Genomic DNA, 25,681 nt, shown 5'->3' on the forward strand with positions numbered 1-25,681 from the left:
CGTTCCCTGCAGGATTACGTTGCAGAATTTCGTTTGTTATGTTTGGAATCCAACTGGAACGAACCGGCTCATATGGCTGCATTCCAGGAAGGCTTGTCTGATGCCATCAAAGATGAGCTGGTCCATGCAGAGAGGGCTTTTACTTTGGATGCATTGATAGTTCAGTGCTTACAAATTGAAGCTCGTTTACAGCAACGTGGACGCAAACGGCTCGGTATGGAACCATCTTCGTTTTCTCGTGCACAACCCACGCCACCGAGAGTTTTCCAACCCATGGTTAAGACAGAGGAGCCGATGGAGTTGGGAGCACTCCGCCCTCGCTTAACAGCGCGGGAACGTTCGAGACGGTTCCAGGAAGGCTTGTGCCTTTATTGCGGGGGTCTGGGACATTTTGTTAATTCCTGCAATCGGAGAGGGAACCGCAGACCCGTACCTGAAACCACTCTTGGCTCGTCAGGAAAAAAGGGTAGACCTGACCTCAAGGAAACCCTAGGTCGGACACATTTCACATCCCCACCTCAAATTGCTGAAGTAAATCCTGGCCCTCCTCGGCATTTACTTTTGGACACTCGAATTTTTCTACAGTCACAGAAGGAGGGAATTCCTGCTGTTGCGTTGGTGGACTCAGGGGCTACAACCAGTGCTAAGCACTATGGGATCCCATTGGTTGCTGTACATCCACCCATTAAGGTGGAAACCGTGGATGGGCGTGAGCTCAAGTCTGGGCCCATTCGTTTCGCCACCCAGCCAGTGCGTATGATCATTGGGGATCATGAGGAGGCGATAAGTTTTTATATCACCTCGAACCTTCATCTCCCTTTGGTGCTCGGAATGTCCTGGTTGCGTTTGCACAATCCGTTGGTGGCTTGGTCGCAGAACGGTATTTCTTTTCCAAGTCTCCAATGTGTAGACCACCTGAGACAATTGGAACGAGCGACGCCTCCATTGGCTGTGGGAGACAGAGTGGGGTTGTCAACGAAACATCGTCAAGTTAATCATCAGACTCGGGGGAAGGGCCCTGCGGTGGGGGATAGTGTTGTGATTGGAAGGATCGGTCCTGTAAGAAACTTTGAATCTGATGACTGTTAGATCGTGGATTGACGTCAGAACCAGGGAACGTTAATCTGAAGGGCAAGCCAGTTAATTAGCACGTTGCCTTAATGGGTATAAAAGGACACAGCTGAGCTGGTGCCTTTTGCCAGAAACAAAATGTCTATTTGAGTGAGGACGTTACTGCAAGGAGATCTCTGTTTGTTTGAATTTTGAAGGGGAATTCTAACCGTTTCTGCCAGTCGTTATCTTGTTATTTTCCTTCAGTTTGATTTGATTGTGAAACGGCTGCTTTGTGTTTGTTCGTTTGAATCTCCAAGAGGAGACATAACATATATATATATATATATATATATATATATATATATATATATATATATATATATATATATATATAATATTATATATATATATATATATAATATTATATATATACATATATAATATAATATAAAACATATACCTTTTATAGCTCATGAAAGAGAAAGACATTTTCAAGTGATATATTCTTATAATGTAATTCTTACATTTTATTGTCATCATTTTCACTTAAAAAATAAAAAGCGATAGTTCTGAAAATGTTTGAGTCTCATTTCCTAAGGCACATCAGAGAACAACAGAGTCTTCTTGCTTCCAGTTCATTTCAAACATAAAAGTTTCTTTTGTTCAATTTCCTTAGTATATAATATTCCTTGAAGTTCCTTTTACATGGCATTTGGAAATGCATTCTTACAGAGGAAGAATTTCACAAAATATGCAAATGTTTTTGTAGACATTGTCCTGGGAGAAAACAATTTATTTAATACCAGTAGTTTGCTTTGCACTGAATGGTATTTTATTGATTGTGCAGAAAAACAATCTTATGGATATCCAAAATAATATCTTTCTAACTTGGGAAATTTTAATTGCTCTGAAGATATCTTTAAAAAAAAATGTCTCGGTGGTCAATTGTCCATATTTTCCTTGAACCACATGATCATTTTAGTCATTGATTTTTTTATTTTTTCATTTTGAGATTTTTCTGTCTGCATTAAGTTTGTAGCGATTATCTTTTCTTCAGGTTCAAGGGTATTATTAAGAAAAGCTTGTATCTAAAATAAAGCAGACAAAGAGTAATAAGGGCAAGTGTTAATCTAAACAGTATATTTTATGATATAATTTAACATAATATAATGTATATCAGATACACATAATCCTTTACAGTGTAGAAGGAATTATGCACAGATAAATGGAAAATCAAGTTACTGCCATTCTTGTCAATGTTTCAAAAGTCCTTCCAGGCCTGGTTACATCACCAAGCTTGGGTCCCAGGAAACCAACAACATCTTAACATAAGTCAGCTATTCATTCTCTCTATGTCTCTGGTTCGTATATCTTTTTAATCCTTTAATTTTTATATTTTATAATCATTGTTTTACATAATTGTTTTTATTTGATTATTGTATTGTTTTTCTATGCTTTGGCTGGAAAAACTCAAAGGAGTGCAAGGTTGGAAGATGTGGAGAGACCTGGCCCATAGAGTCACCAAGAGTCAGATATGACTCAATGGATAACATCATCATCATCATCATCATCATCATCATCCCACTCAAAGCCATTTTTTGTGAGACAAGTGATTATACAAATCAAATAACTTTGGGGACAAAAGTAGAGGTAAAACTTTTCACTGGGAAAAAGAATCTAACAAGTTTGCTTTCCATCTTCTCCTTCCCCAATACTGCTTCTAAATGCCACACAAAATTGCCTCTAAATGCCACACAAAATTTAAGAGAATGAGATTTCACATAGTAAGTTAGAGAGAAATTCAAATGGGGATATCTTATAAAAATAAAATTTGACCACAGAAAGTATTAGGTGGAAGTTCAGGCATCCCAGATTTATACACCACGTGTTGGGCTAGTGGTTAAGGCACCAGGCTAGAAACTGGGTCACTTCCTTAAGTGTGAAAAACCAGCTGGGTGACCTTTAAGACAGTCTTTCTCTCTCAACCCAAACCACCTCACAGGATTGTGATTGTGGGGAAAATAGGAGGTGGGGAGGGTATTATATATATTTGAATTATTTATAAAAATAATAAAGGCAGGATGAAAATCTGATATATATCAACTGTCAGTATAGTAATAGCCTGCAAGCTGAACATATGTTGAGTTTCTTGATGCTATTTAAGAATTGGGAGTAGAATCAAGATCTCAGAAAGTAATTGACCTATTTTATTCTGCCCTGGTCAATTCCATATGAAATATTGAGTCCTGTTCTGGATGCTACAGTCTAAAAAAAAACATCAGCAAATTAGAACAAATTCAGAGGAGGATTCCCAAAATAATAAGGGGGGCTGGAAACAATGATGATCAATTAATATTGTCCTAGTGGACAATCATTTAAATATGAACCAGCAGTGTGCTGCAGCAGCCAAAAAAAGCCAACAAGTTCTAGGCTGCATAAACAGAGGGATGGAATCAAGACCACATGAAGTATTAATACCACTTTATAATGCCTTGGTAAGGCCACACTTAGAATACTTCATCCAGTTTTGGTTGCCATGGTGTAAAAAAGATGTTGAGACTCTAGAAAGAGTGCAGAGAAGAGTAACAAAGATTATTAGGGGGACATATAAAGAACGGTTTCTGGAATTGGGTATGCCTAGTTTGATTTAAAGAAGGGCTGGGGGTGACATGATAGCAGTGTTCTGATATCTCAGGGGCTGTCACAAAGAAGAGGGTGTCAAGCTATTCTCCAAAGCTCCTGAGGGCAAGACAAAAAGCAATGGGTGGAAACTAATCAAGGAAAGAACCAATCTAGAACTAAGAAGAAATTTATTGATAGTTAGAACAATTAATCAGTGGAACAACTTACCTCCAAAAGTTGTAAATGCTCCAACACTGGAAGTTTTTAACAAGAGATTGGATAACCCTTTGTCTGAAGTGGTGTAGGGTTTCCCGCCTAAGCAGGGGGTTGGACTAGAAGTCCTCCAAGGTCCTTTCCAACTGTTATTCTATTTCTATTTCAAATGCTTTAACAAATCCTGAGCTTGGTGTTATATAGTTGACTTCTAAGTTGACTTCTAAGAACTCTTCAATCTCTAAGCTGTTATTGTTGTGTTTTATTTATTGATCATTAGATCTTTATCCTACTTTATATTGTGTCAACAAACATACAGTAATGGTATCTCTTATTTTCCCCACAATAACAACTCTGTAAGGTGGCTTGGGCTGATAGACAGTGTGTAATCCAAAGTCACCCAATTGGTTTTCATGTCTAAGGGAGATCTAGAATTCACTATCTCCTGATTTCTAATCCAGCAGCTTAACCCCTATATCAAATTGCCTTGTATTTTAGGGTAATATGGCCCCAGCATGCCAATCAGTTTAGTTTAGTTTAGTTTATTGTCATTGCACCTCGTACAACTAAATTAAATACCATCTTCAGTGTACATTATGGCTATGAAAATAAACACAAACACACATCCTTAACATTCTATACATTGAATTGAAAATGCCTGGTATTTGCATTAATATTGCACTATACAGTAGAATTCAATAGAGTTAGTGCTCTGGGATAGAAGCTGTTTTTCAGCCTATTTGTCCTTGTTTCTATTATTCTGTACCATCTGCCAGATGGTAATAGTTCAAAAAAAGGCTGCTCAGGATGAGATGGATCTTTGAGAATGTTTTGAACTTTCTTAAGGCAGCGGAAGCTATAAAGCTCTTCCAGAGAGGGGAGAGGGCAACCAATGATCTTCCGGGCAATGACATTAACCCTCTGAAGTGCTTTCCTATCTGCCACTGTGCAATTGGCAAACCATACAGAGGTGCAGTAAGTCTACAGTGCAACGGTAGAAGGTCACCAGCAGTTTTTCATTCAGTTGTTATTTTCTGAGAAGTCTCAGGTAGTATAATCTCTGCTGGGCCCTTTTGATCAAATGCTAAGTGCAGCTTTTGTCATAAAAATAATTGTACTCTTCCATTTCAGGGCAAATACTTTTTGTTACCTCAGTACGCTATGTTCTCTTATCCACTTACCATTTGCATGTGAATGTCAGTAGTGATAGTGATCATGAGAGACTTCATTACGGACCTATAACCAAGAGCATTGTTACTGTTTATAAAGGAAAAGTATTTTGAAAAGATGCTAAGTTTATGCTGTAATATTTTCATCTTTCAATTTTTACTCAAACTTACTCTGAAATAATAAAACTGAACTGTTAAAACAGGTTGATTTAGGGTTATATATTTAAGATGGGCAGCTATATAAATTTTCTAAATAAACATCTAAGGAAAGTTCACACTGCACTTGATCTGATTCTTTCTCAGCTACATGCTTTGGGTAAATCTAGCGAGCCTAAGCACATCTAGATTTCAGCTCATGGAATGCTAATAGGAGAAGAAGAAAATAACACTCTCAGTTTAGAAGAGATTAATAAAAATTACTTCCCAGCTTTTTGTGAGTTTACAGCTCCAGTATAAATGGATATAAGGGATATTTTTTTCTGGATTCATACCAGAGTGTTGCTGCCTAACTATAATGTAGTTCTTTAGATTTTCTAAAATGAATAAATAAATAAGGGAAAAGATTTTCTCTTGCTAAATATTGTTGACTACTTCTTTTGGTCATGCATAATGGAATAAAATATTTCAGGACAAATGTTCTCCTACAACCCCAAAGACATGGAACTTGACTGTCATTACCTAAGGGTCAGATCTGACCAATTTTCTGTTACAAAGGTCCATGCTGTCCAATATCCAATCTCATTCTGGACCACATACAGAACTGCTTGGGCTGTAAAATCTGGTGGATTCGTCTCATCGTTGTGGACATAATGCAAGTATCTGCCCAGAGGTTTATTCACAATAAACATTTGTAAGAAGAAAAATCATTTCTAAAACTCTACTAAAAATACAATTATAATTGGGATCAGTTAAAAATAATGGAAAGAATGTGGGGGGGGGAGATCCACAAATTACCATCGTTATAGGAATTACAGGTCCATTTTGCATTTTTACATTTGGAAACTTCAGAGAAAGCTTGTCTTATGTCTTGAACAACTGAGTGCAAGACCAACCAAAGCTTTGATACATTCACAAAGTCATTAAAAATGTTTTTCCTTTAAAAGCATATGAACCACAGCTACCTCCAATTATGGAATAGTGCTGTAGATAGTTTCTTCTAAAAACACAGACAACTGAGGAGATAGACAAGGATCCATATTTTAGAACTTTTAAAATTATACTTAGTGCAGGGATGTCAAACTCATGTCATTACAGTGGTGTCATATGACTTTTTTCCCCTTTGCTAAACTGGGCATGGGTGTGACCAGCACGTAATGCATCTGGCCCACGGCAGTTTGACAGCCCTGCTCTAGTGTTTCTCAACCTTGGTAATTTTAAGATGTATGGACTTCAATTCCCAGAATCCTCTAGTCAGCATCCTTAAAACTCCCAAAGTTGAAAACTACTACAATAATCATATTTCTATTTTCAGTCAGACAGTAAGATTAAGTTTTGTGTAAGAAAATCAAAGAAATGCACAGGAGTATATAGATAAGACCAGTTCTGAGATTTGTTACATGAATTTGTTCATGTTTGTTACATTTGTTACATTTATCTTGGAGACATGATTTTAAAAATGTTTTGGTTTTGCCAATTTAATCATCTGAGAATAAATTATTGAAGAATGTTCCAAAGTGAGAATTTCCAGGTACAGTTGTGCTCATAAGTTTACATACCCTGGCAGAATTTATGATTTCTTGGCCATTTTTCAGAGAATGTGAATGATAACACAAAAACTTTTCTTTCACTCGTGGTTAGTGGTTGGCTGAAGCCATTTATTATCAGTCAACTGTGTTTACTCTTTTTAATTCTTAGTGACAACAGAAACTACCCAAATGACCCTGATCAAAAGTTTACATACCCAGTTCTTAATACAGTGTATTGCTCCCTTTAACATCAATGACAACTTGAAGTCTTTTGAGGTATGTGTGGATGAGGCTCTTAATCTTCTCAGATGGTAATATAGCTGTGCATTCTTCCTGGCAAAAAGCCTCCAGTTCCTGTAAATTCTTGGGCTGTCTTTCATGAACTGCATGCTTGAGATCTCCCCAGAGTGGCTCAGTTATATTGAGGTCAGGAGACTGAGATGGCCACTCCAGAACCTTCATTTTATTCTGCTGTAGCCAATGACAGGTCGACTTGGCCTTGTGTTTAGGATCATTGTCATGTTGGAATGTCCCATGCACAGCTTCTGGGCTGATGAATGCAAATTTTCCTCCAGTATCTTTTGATAACATACTGCATTCATCTTGCCATCAATTCTGACCAAATTTCCTGTGCCTTTGTAGCTCGCAAATCCCCAAAACATCAGCGATCCACCTCCGTGTTTCACAGTAGGAATGGTGTACTTTTCAACATAGGCCTTGTTGACTCCTCTCCAAATGTAGCATTTATGGTTGTGGCCAAAAAGCTCAGTTTTGGTCTCATCACTCCAAATGACTTTGTGCCAGAAGGTTTGAGGCTTGTCTCTGTGCTGTTTGACGTATTGTAAGCAGGATAGTTTGTGGCATTTATGTAGTAATGGCATCCTAAACAATTTTCCTGGCAGTTGTGGCTGGTCTACCTAACCGTGGCCTGGTTTCAACAGAACCCCTCAATTTCCACTTCTTGATTAGTGCTTGACCACTGCTGATTGGCATTCTCAATTCCTTGGATATCTTTTTATATCCCTTTTCTGTTTTATACTGTTCAACTACCTTTTCTCACAGATCCTTTGACAATTCTTTTGCTTTTCCCATGACTCAGAAGCCAGAAACTTCAGTGCAGCACTAAATGAAAGATGCAAGGGTCTGTCAGTAGTCCAGGAACTCATTGACACTTTATACACACACACTAATTACAAGCAAACAGATCACAGGTGAGGATGGTTACCTTGAATAGCCATTCAAACCTCTTTGTGCCAACCTGTGTGCATGTTATCAGCCAAAATCACCAGGGTATGTAAACTTTTGATCAGGGTCATTTGGGTAGTTTCTGTTGTCATTATGATTTAAAAAGAATAAACACAGCTGATTGATAATAAATGGCTTCAGTCAACCACAAACCATGAGTGAAAGAAAAGTTTTTGTGTTATTCATATTCTCTGAAAAATGACCAAGAAATCATAAATTCTGCCAAGGTATGTAAATCTTTGAACACAACTGTATGTATAAAGTAACTTTATTCAGAAAAGTGATATTACTATCAAAGAAATAAACAAAGGAATTTGAAAATGGAACTCCAACCTTAACATGAAGCATTTTTTGTGGTTTTATGTTTTATCAAGAGAAAGAAATGTTAACATAGACACCATTCAAATATTAAGCAGACATTCATGTTTACAACTATCTTTTTTTATAAATAATTATACAGTCATGAACTTAAGGAATCACTAAGTCCATATCTAGTAACAAGTGAATGAACTACGTAACATTGCTATTGCCTTTGGCTTATGAAATCATGAAATCTTTGTGCAAACATTAATTAAATCACCTTTGTAGTAACCATGGAATGCGAGTGCAACTCAAGGCATATAATATATCGGCTATGTATGCATCTTTGGTATCATTCTTTTGAAAAATTTTCCATAAAAATTCCCATTCTTCCTCATTCCCCATCCAAACACCATAGCAACAAATAGCTGAGCTAAAACAAACAGGAACCCTGCAATTATAAATAAAAACCTATTAATATAAAGAGATAAAACTAATAATTGTAATTAATAGAGTCCTAAGTAGAGAGCATTCTATGTTTTCACAAATACATATTTTCAGTTATTCCAATAATAATCATCTACCATAATCAATTAGACCATTCTTGCACAAATAATGGATATGCATTATAAGTTGCATTTTCTGTCCCTCTGTGGTGAAAATGCTAAAGCATGCAGTCTTGTTTTTCAGCTTCTATCCATATGGTTTATTAGGATTTTATTTAGAATTTATTACTTCTGATCTGTCCCAATGCTTTTTTTTTTGGTTTCTTTTCTCTGTACTTTTAATGCTTATTTTTACAATAATTGTCTAGTATTTACACATCTTTAGAACATTGTGGGAAAGAGCACATTTTATACTAAGGATGAGGGGATAAATTGTATTTACTCATGTTTGGAATTGTTCATCCACTTGTTGAAGAATTCAGAAGCTAGGTCTAAACAGTCGCGAAGCCCAAGCCAGCATGCTGTTGTAACAATTCTCTCTATATCATGTCTCCAAAGAAAAACAAAAGTGAGAAACAAAGAGAAATCTATCAAATACAGTGCATTACATCAAAGAATCAATACTATTTAATGCATATTTCTAGCACCTGGGCTTATTTACAAGGTCATATTTGTAGTCTATCTCCTCTGTCTTGATTGAATAAATAAATTTGGAAAATTGATGAATTAATATTTCTGCCTTTCATCATGAAGTGGAACTTTATAGATTTTTCCTTTTCATTAACTTTTTTTTATATGACAAAAATAAGAGACATTGTCAAAGGAAAGGAAAAATACAGAGAACGTGCTTTTTTAAAAAAGGAAATAAGTGTTTTATCATAATTATCTTTGTGTTTCGTTTCTCTTTTTTTGTAATTTTAAAAACAATACAGAATAAATAAAACATTTCACTTTCTGGTATGATCAATTGTTTTGTTTTGTAGTATGCTTTTATTTCTTCTTTTATTGTAAGCCACCCAGAGTCAGTTTGGACTCAAGTAGCATGTAAATTGAATTAAACAAATGTAATGGTATACGCTATTTATTTACATGACTAATTGTATATTTACATGACTACAAACAAATACAAACAAATATCACAACCACCATAAAAGAGCACTTAATAAGGAAAGAGACTAAAAAGATTCCATCCCTGCAACATAGTAGTACACTATTACACACAGTCAACACATATATACACACAGCTGTAAGATATAAACAGTGGGTGGCCGAGGCCTATATGCTGTTTGCTCTCCCTGAACCTCTCTCCAACCACTACTGGCAAACATAATTTCCTGCCATCTTGACACAAGCAAAATATATGTTTGGTTAAAAAAAAAAGGGATATCTCTAACCCTGCAAAATTAAAAAGAAAAAAACTACACCAAAAACCTGGAAGGGGAGGGTGGGAAAATCTATAAATTACTGATTCCACCAATGTGTACAATTCTGATTTTTTTAAAAAAGTGTCAGACCCTCTGGCCATCAAAAAACTATTAACCCCATTACGCTTGGATAGACAGGTTTTGTTGGAAATGTTATATGGACAATGCTTTCTTAAAATACATGTTTTTACAATATCCTACACTTACTAAATTTGGGGAGAAAGCAATGGATTTTTTCAGAAGACAATATTTTCAGAAGACAATATTCTCTTCAGTTACATACGTATTATGTGGAATTGGACAATTGTATAACGTAAGGGGATTCTCTGTGCCTTACTATGGTCAAAAGTCTGATATTGCAGCATTTGAATGATAAATGTATGGCCCCATTTACTCAGTGGATTGAAGATCTGGTTACACTTGCCCTCTCTGAATAGATTGCCTATAGAAATAGATTTTGTATGGAGAACTTTATTTGTATAATGAAATCTGGAACTCATTTATACAAACACAATAGTTTAAACACAAATGATAGTTTATACTAAGGTTTTAGAAATAAATATACATGTACTTGAATAATGCCTACATTAGATAAAAATATATAGAATTGTAACTGTTATAATAACATGTTATATGTTGGGTTTTTCCTTTTCTTTCATTTTTTTAAAAAAGCACTTTTTACGCATTTTCTTTTTTGAAAATGTATGTATCTGCATTATAATTATTTTTGTGTCTTCCTTTTCTTTTTCTGCTATTATTTTAAAAGCACTAAAATATAAGTAAAAGAAATGTTAATCCCTGATCCAAGCAAGATTTTCCATGAACTAAAAACATTTTTGAAGACAACACTATGTGGCTATTTTCTAAAAAAAATAAGAGGGTGGAGTATAGATATTACAGAGGAAATACTTATCAGTAGAATGAAGTATATAAATTATGTTTATTTGAACATATTAATTGGAAAGGAATTTCACTGATATCAGTGAAACTCATTATTACTTTGTATTTAACAACAATATCTTGGACATTTTAATCATATTTAAGACCTTACTTGCTGAATTGGTTCATGTTCAATACTTCAGGGGTCTCACGAAGAAGATTTGCATAGTGATGAAATATTGGTGTTATTCGTGGTAAAAAATATTGCTTTAAAGAAAAGAAAAAGACACAATTACACTGATCCTTCACCACTGGCAAATCAAATCCTCAAAATATGGAAAGAACACATTTTTAAGGAATTATAGTCAGTCCTGTTAAACTTATTCTTTAGCTATAGGTTTGATATTTCCTATTCTAAAGATACTTTCCTATTCTAATTCACTCAAAGAAAAATAATTAGAATAGAATAGAACAGGACAGAACAGAACAGAACAGAATAGAACAGGTTTATCGTCACGTTGAATGTATACTAATTGGCATATGTTAAAAATGAAATTTCATTGCATACAGCTCTCAAAGGGTCACCACCTCCAATATATTCTCCAAATGTGCCTCCATTTTGCCACAGTTGAACTTAGGAGAATGTACACATGTGTTGGGGGAGTGGCCTACTAGTGAAGATGCTTGTCTCCCATTCAGAAGGTTGAGAGTTCAATCATAGGCAATGGCAGATGTTTCTCTCTTAAGGGCACAAAGAAAAAAATATCTGCTGCAATCTCCTCCTAGGCATGAGGAAGGGTATCCAACCAGTAAATGCTCAGCTCCACTCAATCACCCTGACTAAGGGACTACAGGGTCATTAAAGAAAGAAGGAAGGAAGGAAGGAAGGAAGGAAGGAAGGAAGGAAGGAAGGAAGGAAAGAAAGAAAGAAAGAAAGAAAGAAAGAAAGAAAGAAAGAAAGAAAGAAAGAAAGAAAGAAAGAAAGAAAGAAAGAAAGAAAGAAAGAAAGAGACAAACACACAGAGCTTCTGATTGTATAATTTTTATCAAAATCTGAATGTTAGTTTGTAACATTTTGCAAAATGTCCCAGAACAGAACAGATCACCACTTGTTTCTTTCTTCCCTTAGGGTGTTGAGAATATTTAGAATGGATATAGTCAATTTCAGCATCCATTTCAGTTACCTTTAAAACTGGAAATAATTCGGGATCTCTCAGAAGAAAATTCGTGTGGAAAATGCCCAGTGCATCCAAGGCCATTTCCCACACTGCTAAATCATCTTCTTTTGCAAGGTATTTAGTTAAATACAACGGAGTTTCATATCCAGTGTGATTGGACCTATTTAAAATAAGGCATATTTAACTGTGTGGTTCTCAAATAGTTTTCAATAAATCTCACTAATATTCTTTTAGATGAATCACATATTTAGAATCCTATAGACAACCCTTCTATACATGCTAATCATAAATAAGTATTACATGGACTTGTAAAGTTTGTAAAACAGAATCCATACACATATACACAAGAACATATAAAACAAGAACAAAAGCTGTTTGGTAGGAATAATATATCTGGTTCACTTTGGAAGGTATCAACATTTGTACTCCTTTCTGAAATTTTAGTAATTAGCAGAGGTTGTCAGTCCTACCATAGCTTCCTGAAAAAGAGTGTATTTATAATTAGCTTCAACGATATTATGATCAATCAAAGAAATGCCATTTGAGAAAAAAGGCTTTAAAACACACAAACACATACAAAGCTAACTTTCCATGCCATGTTAACTGAAGAAGCTGAAATGAATATTCCTTTTAGACAATATGGTTTCACTGGGGCATGACTTTAAAAGCCATCAAAACTATACCAGAGAACTGTCTTTTAAAAGGAGAAGAATTGTAAAACTAAGAGGCCTGACAACTTGTCCCATTCTATGTGTTTTTTTCAGTGCTTGCTACGTTAGAAAACTTTCAGGATGAATCAGATTATTGATCTGCAAACACTAAAATATATACAAATATTTTGATAAAGAGCTGGGGGGGTAAAGCGGCAGCACTGGGAACAAAGAAAAAAAGTACAAATGAAAAATATAGAGATTGCAGAAATAAAACAACTGCTTAAAGTTTTTAACCTTACTACTGACACAATAACTTTGGGTGAATAAAATCATGTAAGACATTCTGCAAAGCACCTTCCCAATTTACTTGACTGCAGTCAACTTCAGGATGCTATACAGAGCACCACTTCATTTATGTGTTGCATCTGAAATGGTTTAAATTGCCTTCAAAACCATAGTGACACTAGAGGTCTTTGCAGAGGAAAAATGTGTTAGGCAGTTTCCTGGTCCCATTCACAGAATTTAGAGATGTCCAGGTATCATTATCTATCACAATCTTTTCCAAGTTGGGACATTCAGCATAAAAACCATTAGAGGGAAAAAGATGGGAAAAGAACACAATATATTTTATTAGTTCAGGAGTTGTCCACCTGGAAATACGTCTTAACTTCATCTTTAATTTGCTTCTGAGTCAGTAGCCAGATAGAAGAAAACACTGGCAGAATTCAAGATATACTCACAGTTCAAAAGCTTATGAATGGCGAGGACTTGAGTTGGATCAGGAAGCAGGCTGACCAGAGAAGGCAGGTGGTCTGGGGTCAGAGCTGGAGCAGAAAAAGGGCAGGAGCAAGAAACAGGATAGAGGCAGGATAGAACGTACATATTTGGAATGCAGATTCAAAAATGCTGGTAAGAATGATTGGCAGGAGAGGCATGTGCATGGCCAAGGCTGCAGATTTAAATACTTTTAGTAGGAAGTCCTAAATGAGATTTATATCTGAGTATAAATATTTAGAACTGCATTACACAGCATCAACTTCACACAGGCTGAAGAGTAAAGTGACTGAATTATGAGGGATCTATTCCTACAATAAATAACTTAAAATGTATTGTGAACATGTATATTGGGTGTGATCAGTCAAGAGGCCATTCAATGTAAAGATGAAGTTACCCATTGCTCTTTGTCACTCTTTCTGCTGCCCAAGGAACTGTAGCAGTTCTATCCTTTCCCCAAGTGCTTTGTGACCTATTTTCAGCTATAGCTACCCATTTATAGCGAAAAAACTATATAATGTAGCAGAAAGATGGGTAAAGGGATAATAATAAACTTTCCTTGTTCCCAGCAACATTTTAAAGATTTCTTTTTCCTTTCTCCTATGCATTCATAATATTTGTACAAAACTATTTTTTTCTGAATTAGTCCTGTATACATCATCTCGAACTTGTGTTGTTTTCAAACATGTCTGTAGGGCCAGTGTTGTTGCCCAGTCTCCAAAGAATGTCCATCTTTCCTGTGCCCAGGTACAATCTTAATCTTCTATGTATTTATTTATTCATTCATTCATTATTTTTATTGAATTCATATTGCTGCCTATTCGCCCATGGTGACCCAAGGCAGCTTACAGAAGCTCTAAGTAAAGTGGAAAGGAAGAAATTGCATATAATTACAGAAGTCGGCTCACGTTACCACGCACCCCTTCTGTTTGTGGATTCACACTGGTTCAGGGACTAAGTTAAGGGAAAGGGAATGGATTAAGAGATCCTTTCATAGTGCTGAGTTCTCTAGTCACCAAGGCTAGGAAAGGTATTTCAAGAGTGTTATGGATGCTGCAATATGTATTAGAGATCCATTAGTTTAAATCTATGCCTATTTCTTTCTTCAACTCTTGTTGATTAATCCAGTTGATCAAAGGATCCATGGAATATAGTACATTGTGCTACTTGCACTTGAAACTCAAAGATGGTGCAAGAAGAAACTGTAGAGAAAAAAATTATCAGATTTTTTTAAAAGAATGAATTCAGAATGAATTCAGTACTCAATTATAGATGTGAAGAAAACAACAATAGTACATAACTTACCATTTCAAATGAAAGCTATCTGCCATTAAATGTAATCTGTTGACAGAAGGAATAGCCTAAAAAGATACCCATGTATTATAGTTTATTTAAAACAGTTATCTTCAGGTCTTTATACAGTAGTAGTTCAAAGTATCTGTGATACTTCTTTAGATTCCTAAAAATATTTATTATATTGATCAATGTGAATTTTTAAAAAATATGACAAGTTCCAATTTGAAATTGTAATATTGCTAATCATAAATATCTCCTAAACCTTATCAATGGATGGATTTTCTAAATTACATACATGCACAAAGAACATAAAGGCTACCCATTTCCTCATTCCTGTAAGATAAATATGGCAGACTACTGAAACCTTGACATGCTTGCTAGAATAATATAATTAAAATGGGTGTATTAAACCCCGTATATTTGTATGTTTTTTCCTGATTCATTTCTGTTTCTTTCCTCCCATAGACATGTAGGAAACCAAATCCATGGTTATATAAAACAATATAATAGTTTCATTCATGTCCTCAACCCCTAAATTATATTCAGTGATCTTTATCAGGACTACATTCTTCTGAACTTTCCTTTCACTTAAGACATTTTGGAAGAGATTATATTCTTTGTTGCCTTTTAGAATATGGATTTAATACATACCAAAAGTTGACATTTTTGTATACGAATGGAGACTAAGGGTAAAAATAGGAATGGAGGCTAAGGGTAAACCTTACAAATGCTTGCGTTCTTTGACTCTTAAAATTCCCAGACATTCCAAGTATTATCCCTAGGCTCATATACTTTAGGAATATGGTTCTCTCTATGACCAGAATAACAGAATTGGAAAGGACTTTGCAGGTTGTCTAGTCCAAACTCCTGCTCAAGCAGGAGACCCTATTCCATTTTAGACAAGTGGTTATCCAATCTCTTCTTTAAAACCTCCAGTGATGGGACACTATGAAGGAAAATCATGATCCAATGTGCCTTTAAAAAAATGCTGTACTGCAGAGTAACATAATCATTCTTATAATAATCATCTACATAAACATGATTAAAAACTATCATACCTTTGGATCATCTTCAAGCACTTTGGCCAATCTTCTCCAATCGTTTTGATCATAGATGATTCTACAATAAGCAGTCATATTCACATTTAAAATAATCCAATCTTGTTCTGAATCTGATATTTTCATTTCAGGAAATATTTCTGTAAGCACATGAAAGGAAGAAAACTTAGCACATTTTTTTAAAATGTTACCCTTCTGAAAACCTACATATGCTCATGATGTCATGTTGTATAATTTCCAATGTAAGAAAAAGAAGCAAATAGACCAAGTGCAGCTTGTCACATTGCCCACACATATACTGTATAGTTCTCAAAACCATAACACTGAAGAAAGTCATTGATACATTTTTTTTCATGATCATATCACACTAAAATATCTGTTTACTAAAATTCTTTTTCCATCTTTTGAAGGATATAAAAGGGTAATAAATAAATTGCTGATTGCAGCTTCTATTTTCACTTTTTCCTTTTCCTAGCCAAAGATAGTAGAATTGGCTTTTGGTAAGAAAAGGACAGAACTGCCACTGTTCCTTGGTTGTACCAACATCATAGGATAAAGATTGATTATATCTGTTCTAAACTAAGCTTTACTCTCTTAAAATGCCTTTCTAATCACCAATTTAATCCTCTTCTCAGCTGCTTTCCAGTTTCTTTTCTACCAGGAGTCAAATGATTTTTAATCAAACTCTTGTTGCCATTCTCTAACATGCCCATGTCGTTCATTATTCCTGCTCCTTCCCCCCACCTCCCTGATTCTTCTGTTAAAGAACCTATATGGAAAACAGCAGAAATTACAATAACTCATCATTCATATTTGGGCTGTAATTTGTTTCTTTCAAAAGTTCAGAATCATATATTCCAGACAGTAAAGACTTTCTTAAATTCAGGAAAACATACTTACTACTATGTTTATCAAGCCATACTAAAGGTTGTAATGTTCCATTTCTTATCCAAGAAATAGGAATAATCCATGTTCTACTTAATAAAAATAACAATTGATAATTAATCCATAAACCAAAGTAAAATACCATTCAAATGCTATTACATAAATTAAGAAAAAAGTTCTGAGACAAAAACTCTCTTGGGGGGCGGGATTTTATAGTTCAAATGTGCAATGCAACTTCTGTTTATACCTGAAAGCTGCACAACTCACATTCCTGTGTGCAATTGTGAACTGGAACTTTTGTGTGTACTTGAATTCAGTGGAATTCATCTACATTTAAGCCTAATGTAATGCAAATATGCATGCGGCTTTCTTACCTCTAGTAAGGTAAATATCGGTAAGTGTATAAGAAACCTTCACTTCCTATACCTGACAGTGGAATGCACAATTATGCTCATGGATTTCTCTTTTCAAAAGTTTCTTTTCTACTCCTTGTCTGGAAATAAATAGTACTGATTCAACAGGCCATGTTCTCATGGAACAGGCACATTGCAAAGATAAGAAAGTTCTACTATGTAATTTTAACTCTTGTTCAGTTGAGTACATGCTGCATTCCAATGACACAGCTGAGACAAATCTATTAATGCCAGCTTTTTCCAGGTTTCAACCCAACACATAAGCTGCTTTATATTTCTGTAGTGTGTTTGTTTAAAAATGCTATATTTTCAGCTAGAATATTAGAAAACCTCTTCTGTAACTTCCTTAAGGCCATCTAGCATATTTGATTACATTTTCATATAAATATTTACACATTCAATGCAAACTGCTGAAAATAAGGACTATGATAGTAATAAACAATCCAGAACATGACCTGACAGCTGAGGGATATTTATGTTTAAATTTTCTAAAAAAGAAAAAATGGTACTATACACACTATCAGCCTCAGATTAAGTCCTGGCTCTTAGCTCCATTGTTTATTTCTAATTCACATTCCCTCTAATAACTTAATACAGATTAAAGCATAATGAATCAACACAGTTTGGGTGATTCTCCAATTTATGGTTTGTACGGTTTAAAAAATCAGCTGAATAGCCAAGTATTCCTGCTCAGATATAATATAAGATTCATTTTGGCATTTATAAGTAATGTCTGAGAAACAGATTTCCAACTTTGTTTCAGAGGGTAAGCACAAATCTTAGTTTGCAGATTTGGGAGCTGTAGAAAATAACAAATAGTGTTCAAAGAAATTATAGTTTGTACTGGGAAAGTATGCCAACTGAACTTCTTTCTAGTTGAAAGAAAACGTGTTGAAAACCTGCAGATCATATATTTTAAAAATTCACACAAAACTTACTAACATCATCTGTATTTACATGGTTTACCACACAGTTCTGACTGATTTAGTAATTTTGACTATTGGATCTGTTCTAAGGATCTAGGAAAGTGTGTGTGTGTGTGTGTGTGTGTGTGTGTGTGTGTGTGTGTAAACCCATGCACACTGTTACAAGTAATGCAACCTTTGTAATTGATGAGAACTGAGATTCTATCCATTCCTATTGTGTTTAAATACTTTTCCAATTTTTTTGAAATGGCACCAAATACATCAACTAGTATTTGCGCCCTATTTTTACACATTCACTCAATCTCTATTTAAAGTTTTTATATTGTTTTTATTGTTACTTTTAAAAAAACACGTACTTTGAGTTGGATTCTCCTTTTTCAGAAAAAATTGGTTCCTGGCTAATATTGCCAGTTGAGAAATCTACTGTCAGGAGTGGAAAGCCCTTCTGGAAGGTCCAAGAATCCATTATTATTTTTACTGATGTTGGCAACTGGAAGTCATTTTGCTCATCTATTACCTTCCAAAAAATGTTCAAGATTAAAATACAGGTTTTATGTCAAATACATACATAGACACTTTCAAGTAACATGAATCATCAAATTCCAGTTTTGAGATCAAGTTGCAGATCAATTTTCATCAACCATGTCTCTTGCAATATGAAAGCAGTGAAAGTGCTGAATTAGATGTTGAATCAACAGCTGTCCATTGGAATTTGGTCAAAGAAAGCATGTTTATGCAAGAATCTTCTTAGGTACTGGCAGAGATTCAGGGTTTCTGCAGAACTGCAACATCACATAAGATACTGATGGAAAATTGATAAAAGACTAATTTCCAAAGCAGAAGATCAACACTTTGATCTTTAAAAAAGGAACATAACCTTGATTCAGTAATCTAAATCAGCTCAATATATTATCAGAGGATAGTTTATTATTGGAACTATCCAAGGTTCTGAAATTCCATTATAATTCAGACTTCTATCTTTCTTTAAAAAGAGCCAAGCTCTGAGTTAATTGTTATGCATAGTTACAAGGGCATATTCTTCATTTGGTACCAAACAAATGAACTGGTATCAATTTATTAGTGGCACAAAAAAGTATATTTAAGGGCCAATGTGATCCATGCAAATATATGCTTCAGTATGACTGTATTGCTTTAGTATGAGATTAAGTTCTGTAATTAGTTGCAGAAACTCATTGGGTGATGTGGCACCCTCTCTCTACTCGGGCTACAACATAAGATTGCTGTTGTGAGGGCAGATATTTGGAGAAGGATTCTGACATTTCGAAAAGCAGGATACAAATCAGCTAAATATGAATAAACTAATGGAATATTTCTGCAAGTCAGTTTAAAATTATTATGTTTAACCTATGTTTCAGATTAAAGTTGTTCTGCCTTGTAGTCACTATACAAAAATACTACTATGGTTACTAACCACTAATCAGAAACAAGAATTAATCTGATGACAAGCCACTCTCAAACACTATACAAGCTCTATAATTTTTCAATCATTGTTGTGCAGGTCAAAGGTATATTTATGCTCTATTAAGTATTTTAACTCTTCCAAATACAACATTACATATCTTATCAAAACTGTGCACATTTCCCTATCTGTTAGACTCACAAAATGAGTGGTCCTTGGTGCTCTCTCAGCTTGATTGTTTTCTTGTGATGATGTACAGATAATGTTACCTAGTTTGAGTAATGAAATGTCTGCAAGAAAACAACCAAGGTCAGAAAGTACCAAGCAATCTCTAATTTTAACCCCGAGCTACAAATATTCTCCTTTATTGGTACACCCACAGAAAAATAATTGAGGATCTTTGTGAGTCTCAAAGTTTAAAAACAGGCTTCCATATTATTGTTCACATCCAATACAATATAAACATTCCAAGTACTAATATGCATGCAATATTCATGCTGAGAGAATAAAACATGGGTAAAGTCAGTATAGTTTGCTCCAGTCCCCACACTAACACAACAATGAATACATGGCACTGCCCATATAAGGAGAGATTATCAGAGGAACATAAAATTTTCTGCCACATGACAAACATGTGTTCCTTATTCTTACAAAAGGGACAATTTTAACAAGAGGCTAAGTGGAAACTAGAATTAATACAATCAGAGAGGCAGTATATAAAATCCAGAGAAAAATAAGCTTGAAGTAACATTTTTCTAAAATTCAGCTGGGACTTAGAAGATGAAGAAATGGCTAAGAAGAAACATTTGCTTTCTACAAAGCCCTACTAAAATCAGTCATAACTTTCCCCTTCCCTCATTTAAAAAAAAAAATCTGGATAATGGGATTGTCAATAATGAGCCAATGTTGTTGGCTTTTAGATTCATAGGTTTCCTCTATGGGACTAAACTCCTCATTATATCCTGACAGAATCAATTTCCCCAGATATTATTAAGATGGTTTTAATTTTCTCTAATACCATTTTTCCCTATCCATGTTAGGTAATAAAAGTTATCTACCTATTTTCAGTCACATGGGCATAGTATAGCAACTAATATCTGGTGTAAATGAGCATTTTTCTTCCTATAAATATTTTATCTCCTATATCTTAAGTTTTATCTTCAGAAATCTGCTACAAGATTGATACGTACTTCCTACATTTTTTTATAATATACTTTTGCTTTCTGGATGGAGAAAGTGGGGTTGCCTGGAGAAGGTGGGGATTATTCTGAAGAGAAATAAATGTGTGGACATATACAAATAGTGACAAACTTGTTTTAAGTTATCTATACCTTAATTGCCACATTAAAAAGACCACAAACAACAACCAGATATCAGGCAGATCTGAAAACCAAGGGATTTGTCATGCCCCTGTTGGAATCTGATTCTGAGGGGAGGCCAAGCAGCTGACAGAGAGTGGGAGTGTGGCTCCATTGGCTGTGGAAGAAACTGGGGAAGGGCAAAGTCCATCTGGGCATAGCAGGGGAGAGGTAGAGCAAGACAGAGGGAATTCAGAGGAAGATCCAGGCCCACCCCCCTCTTCATCCTAGGGCATGCAGGGAAGAACAGAGAAGGGAGCAACGTAAGTTGCATGGCTTACAGGGGAAGAAAGGGCCCTGATTCCCTTCATTAGTGGCAGCTGGGAATAGAGTGTTTAAAAAGGGAGATTGCGCACAGCAACTTGTTGGAGGCAAATCTTGAGTTATCTTTTATTGTTGAGGTTTATCTGGGTTCCTGGCATCTTTCCAACTGTATGTGTTTTGTTGGTCTTTGAAGTCTACAATTCCTTATCCTGTCCTGTCCAGTTAATTGCTGCAGTGTGGTTTGTGTGGATTTTTATATACAGTTTATATGTACTTTGTTTTTGGACTGAATTTCCTCCACTTTAAGACTGTTTTTGGGAGAGTTTTTTCCTCCAGCTGAAGGTAACTGGACATTGGGGGCGAAGTTGGAGGTATTAAAGGGACTTTTCTTATTTATGTGACTGTGTTGCCTTTGTGCCATGCCCCGGGTCATCACAGGATTCAAGGAGAATTGTCAGCAACGATTAGTGATGCTGACTTCAGAGAATAAGCACCCAATGGTCATGACTTTTACTTACAGCCAACAATTCCCAATTTATTAAAATCAAAAGTCTAGCAAATGCATTGTAAATTTAACCACCTTTTGAATGTGATTCCACAGATCATCTTGGACAGCATTGGAAAAGGAAAATGCACTCAGATATGACTGCAGTAAAACAAGAACAGGGTTATTGTTAGTTTGTAAAATTTCAATATAATGTAATGTAGAAATATTTTCTAAACTTACATTCAGTGCTTTCATAAATAATCCTTCAGTCATAAAGTTGGAAAGCATCCAGATGATAACAGCCCCCTAAAATAGACACAGAGAGAGAAAAGATTAATAAACTTAGGAAGATGTTTACTTACATTACATTCAAAATATTTTCAATACATATAATGAATGAAAATAGTAGGAAGATTCAAAATTGTTTCACTTTCATACAGATTATAAGATCTGATAACAGGGACCCCCAACCTGTGGACTGCGGCTCACTACCAGGCTGTGGGTTAATTGCCACCAGGCCATGTGAGTGGCTGGCCGATGCATACACCTCTGTGTGCATGCATAGCCCCACTAATGCAAGCATCGTCATGGATGCCCGTGGCCCCACTCGCACGAGCCTCATTGCGGGAATCTCATCTCGAGCGCTCACGACCCCTCTCATTCAAGCATTGCCATGAACATTATGGATGCTCTCATGTGCATGCGCACATGTGCTTGCCCCTCCCATAAAATCATCCCCTTTTCCCCACCCACCCAGAAAGGTTGGGGAACTCTGTCTTATAACATTGAGAGAATAATTTACTTTTCTCATGCACTGTAAAAATATTCTTCCATTACATCTATTTATGAATCATACAGTATATGAAATTTACAATAATATATTGTTTACCTTATGGTAAGTGACTGTATTGAACAGTTTTATTATTGAATCTGTTTGATGCATTTCTGTGTTTGATATAGACTGATTTAATCCTTTATTATCTATAAACAACATAGGTAGTGTAAGCTGCCTGCTAAAGAGTTTATCCTGCAAATAATCATAAAATGTTAATTTTACTCGTGCAAACCGAGATTTAGAATTCTACAGTAACATTCATAAATGTATTTAGTTCTCTCTGCATTCCTTTCTAACATCATTAGTCTTGTTCATATCAAATTCAAAAAAACTTCCTTAACCTCAAAATCTATACAGAAAATCTATCTATCTACAGAAAATCTATACAGAAAATGTATCTATCTCAATCAGTCCACTTATTCACTGATTATTCACCTATTATACCACCTAGTAAAGCCTTCATGTTTACCTCTAATAGACAAGAAGCATAAATTAATTCTAATCTATTAAGCATTTAATAAATAGCAATGTATACAGATAGAATATGTGTGATTTAAGACAAGGAGTACACCATGATTATAAATTACTTGATAAGCAATCAGTTATGATATTTGATGCAAAAATGCATGTGCAAATTGGTAAAGTTTAGAAAACTAGGTTAGGCATAGTAACCCTGTGTCTACTCACATAATACTAGCAACTCAGCAATGACAGAAGCAGGGAGAAAGTTGTGACAATGCTCACATTTATATTATAAAGAATTATAAAGTTGGAAGGAAGCTAATTCAATTCCCTGCTCAACTTAGATTCAAATACAATATTGCTAACCATAACAGATGACCATTCAGCTGCTGTTTGAAATCTCTCATGAGGAAGAATTCATCATTTTATATCATAGTAAATAAAGTAGTCTGAATACTACCAAGCTTAGAGCCTATTACATAGTTTTCATTAACTTAAAAGTAAACTTAAAAGTAAAGGCAGAGTTTGAATGAAAGATACACAGGAAAGGTTGATTTAATTCACACCTACCAGCGGCATGATATGTTCAATGTGGTATAGACCTAGCTGTTCAAAGTAAGTTGCAAATCCCTCATTAAGCCATATGTCGTTCCACCAGTCCATGGTAACTAGGTTTCCAAACCACTTAAAATAAGAAGCGGGGTAAGAGTATTTAAATGCATTGTTTCAACTGCTGTTCTCATTTATCTGGCCAGAGAACAGTTCACAATTTTACTTAATGGGCACAATTTGTCACAAAGGAGTGATGCAATATTAGTTGATAGGAGTGATTGATAGGAGTTTTAGAAAATACATTAAAGATGCCATAAAGATTAAAATAAGGAATTAAAGAAAAAGAAATCTAGGCTTCATTATATAATCCAATGCAACTATTTTAAAGGGCCCCATAAATGCAAAACTAGGGTGTCAATGAATGTGCTCATTTTCTATAATGTTATTATCAGTTCTGGCAGCTTCTAAACCATGACTGACAAGATAAATATAATTACAATCAGGGCAAAAATTACTTCCCCCTCTTTCCCAAGCTGCTATTCCAAGTCTCCCTTTTTAGGGCCCTGTAATCTGTTAATTTAGGGTACAGCCAGGGTGACCAGATGAAGCTGAACATTTACTGATTGGATGCCCTTCCTTACACCACATGAAGTTCCCAGCACATTTTTTTTTCTTTGCATCCTAGGAGAAAAACATCTGCCGCTACCTAGGATTGAACTGTCAACCTTCTGAGTAGAAGGCAAGTATCTTCAGCACTAGGGCACCACACCACTCAAATTGCTGTTTCTGTATTCCTAAATGAATCTCTTTAAATGCTACTCCAGATGAGATTTATACACACACACACACACACACAGGCAAGTTAACAGCACCCAATGAATTAATCCTGTATCTAATTTTATCCAGGATCTTCTTTGCTTAATCTGAAAGAACTGAAAATCATTTTGGTTTTGGTTTTTTTATCTAATAGTACTGATTAGAATTTATATATTAATGATTTTAGTGTCTTGAAGAAAGACACTAATTTCTTAAGATTTAAGACTTAATTTCCATATGGTAATGTTTGATTCTTTTGGACCTACAAAAACAGTTCTGATCTATTTCATATTTCATTCATTCTTGCAATTATATAGTTTTTTAAAAATCAGATTCATTTTATTACCCTGTACTTGCTACAGCTTCTTAATGAGTTTGGGATGGAGAAGTCACAAAAGAAATAAAGGCTCCCTCTCTTAACGTAAACAGTCCTTCCACTTTTCCAATGATTGTTGCCTACATGCTACACTTTCTGTGCTTCAGAGAGCAAAATGTTGTTCATTGTAATCTACCACATATCAATGATCCTTTTCTAGGGAACAATAAAGAATGTCAAAATTATCTCATTGAAAATACCATAGTATTTCATTTGGTGTATCTGTATCAGACAATACATTGTTAGTAGTTTCATTAATTCCATATGATAATAATCCTATAAAGGTATTTTTCAATTATTTACTAACAACCAGGGTTTTTATTGCTTTTATTTTAGTTTTATATTATTATTTTCAATGTTAATATTATATTTCTTCCTGTTTTGGCCTCTCATTTAATATACTTTGAAACTTAGTTGTATGTTAGGATACATAATACATAATAGAATTTATTCTGAGGCTGTTAATACAAGCAAATATTTTTAAAACTAGCTTTGAAATGGCTTCTCTCATTCTTGGAGAATCCTTCTCTCCTTCAAGCCTACTGTTTTTCCTGATTAATGTTGAAGGCAGTGTTTCTTAATGTCAGCAACTTTAAGACACGTGGAGTTCAACTCCCAGGATTCCCCAGCATGCTAGAAAATCAGGGCATGCACACATCAAAAAACTAAAGCTGAGAAACACTAGTTTACAGGGCTTGATCAACTTCTTATCCTCCATATTTCTTATTCTCAATTTCCCAATTTCTTATTCTCCAGATCTGTTGAGCCCAAAATTTCCATTGCTAAGGAACGCAGTTGTTAATTGAGTTTCAGTTCATTTTATGATTTTTCCCCCCACAGTTGTGAAGCAAATCCCTTAACAGTTAAGTGAATCAGTTGGTCATTAAGCTTC

At 35.1% G+C, this 25,681-nt stretch overlaps 1 protein-coding gene and 1 long non-coding RNA gene across 5 annotated transcripts in view; one reads left to right on the forward strand and one right to left on the reverse strand.

The window, feature by feature from the left end:
- Positions 1 to 1,556: 1,556 nt before the first annotated feature.
- Positions 1,557 to 25,681, reverse strand: part of LVRN (laeverin) — a 41,584-nt gene continuing 17,459 nt past the window's right edge. The window contains exons 6-21 of one of the 4 annotated variants that reach the window (XR_015742233.1): positions 23,616 to 23,729; positions 22,638 to 22,775; positions 21,989 to 22,054; positions 21,842 to 21,907; positions 18,576 to 18,736; positions 16,896 to 16,972; positions 15,996 to 16,135; positions 14,947 to 15,002; positions 12,221 to 12,374; positions 11,209 to 11,303; positions 9,176 to 9,283; positions 8,568 to 8,738; positions 5,736 to 5,876; positions 5,070 to 5,124; positions 1,942 to 2,141; positions 1,557 to 1,830 (exon numbers count right to left, since the gene is read on the reverse strand). Coding sequence is in view for 2 of the 4 variants with exons in the window: in XM_026720231.2 (XP_026576016.1) it covers positions 1,995 to 2,141; positions 5,070 to 5,124; positions 5,736 to 5,876; positions 8,568 to 8,738; positions 9,176 to 9,283; positions 11,209 to 11,303; positions 12,221 to 12,374; positions 14,947 to 15,002; positions 15,996 to 16,135; positions 16,896 to 16,972; positions 18,576 to 18,736; positions 21,842 to 21,907; positions 21,989 to 22,054; positions 22,638 to 22,775; positions 23,616 to 23,729 (1,689 nt within the window). In the remaining 2 variants the exon portion in view is untranslated. Of the gene's footprint in view, positions 2,142 to 5,069; positions 5,125 to 5,735; positions 5,877 to 8,567; positions 8,739 to 9,175; positions 9,284 to 11,208; positions 11,304 to 12,220; positions 12,375 to 14,946; positions 15,003 to 15,995; positions 16,136 to 16,895; positions 16,973 to 18,575; positions 18,737 to 21,841; positions 21,908 to 21,988; positions 22,055 to 22,637; positions 22,776 to 23,615; positions 23,730 to 25,681 lie in introns of all 4 variants that reach the window. The other 3 variants (XR_015742234.1, XM_026720231.2, XM_026720238.2) reach the window with 3 other exon arrangements.
- LOC148127344 (uncharacterized) lies at positions 14,293 to 24,345 on the forward strand. Its single transcript, XR_015742235.1, has 3 exons — positions 14,293 to 14,388; positions 21,863 to 21,938; positions 24,286 to 24,345. It is a non-coding gene; the product is annotated as an uncharacterized LOC148127344 (long non-coding RNA).

Source organism: Pseudonaja textilis, chromosome 2 (assembly GCF_049901715.1).
Source record: "Pseudonaja textilis isolate UNSWEBS1 chromosome 2, rPseTex1.2, whole genome shotgun sequence".
NCBI lineage: Eukaryota > Metazoa > Chordata > Lepidosauria > Squamata > Elapidae > Pseudonaja > Pseudonaja textilis.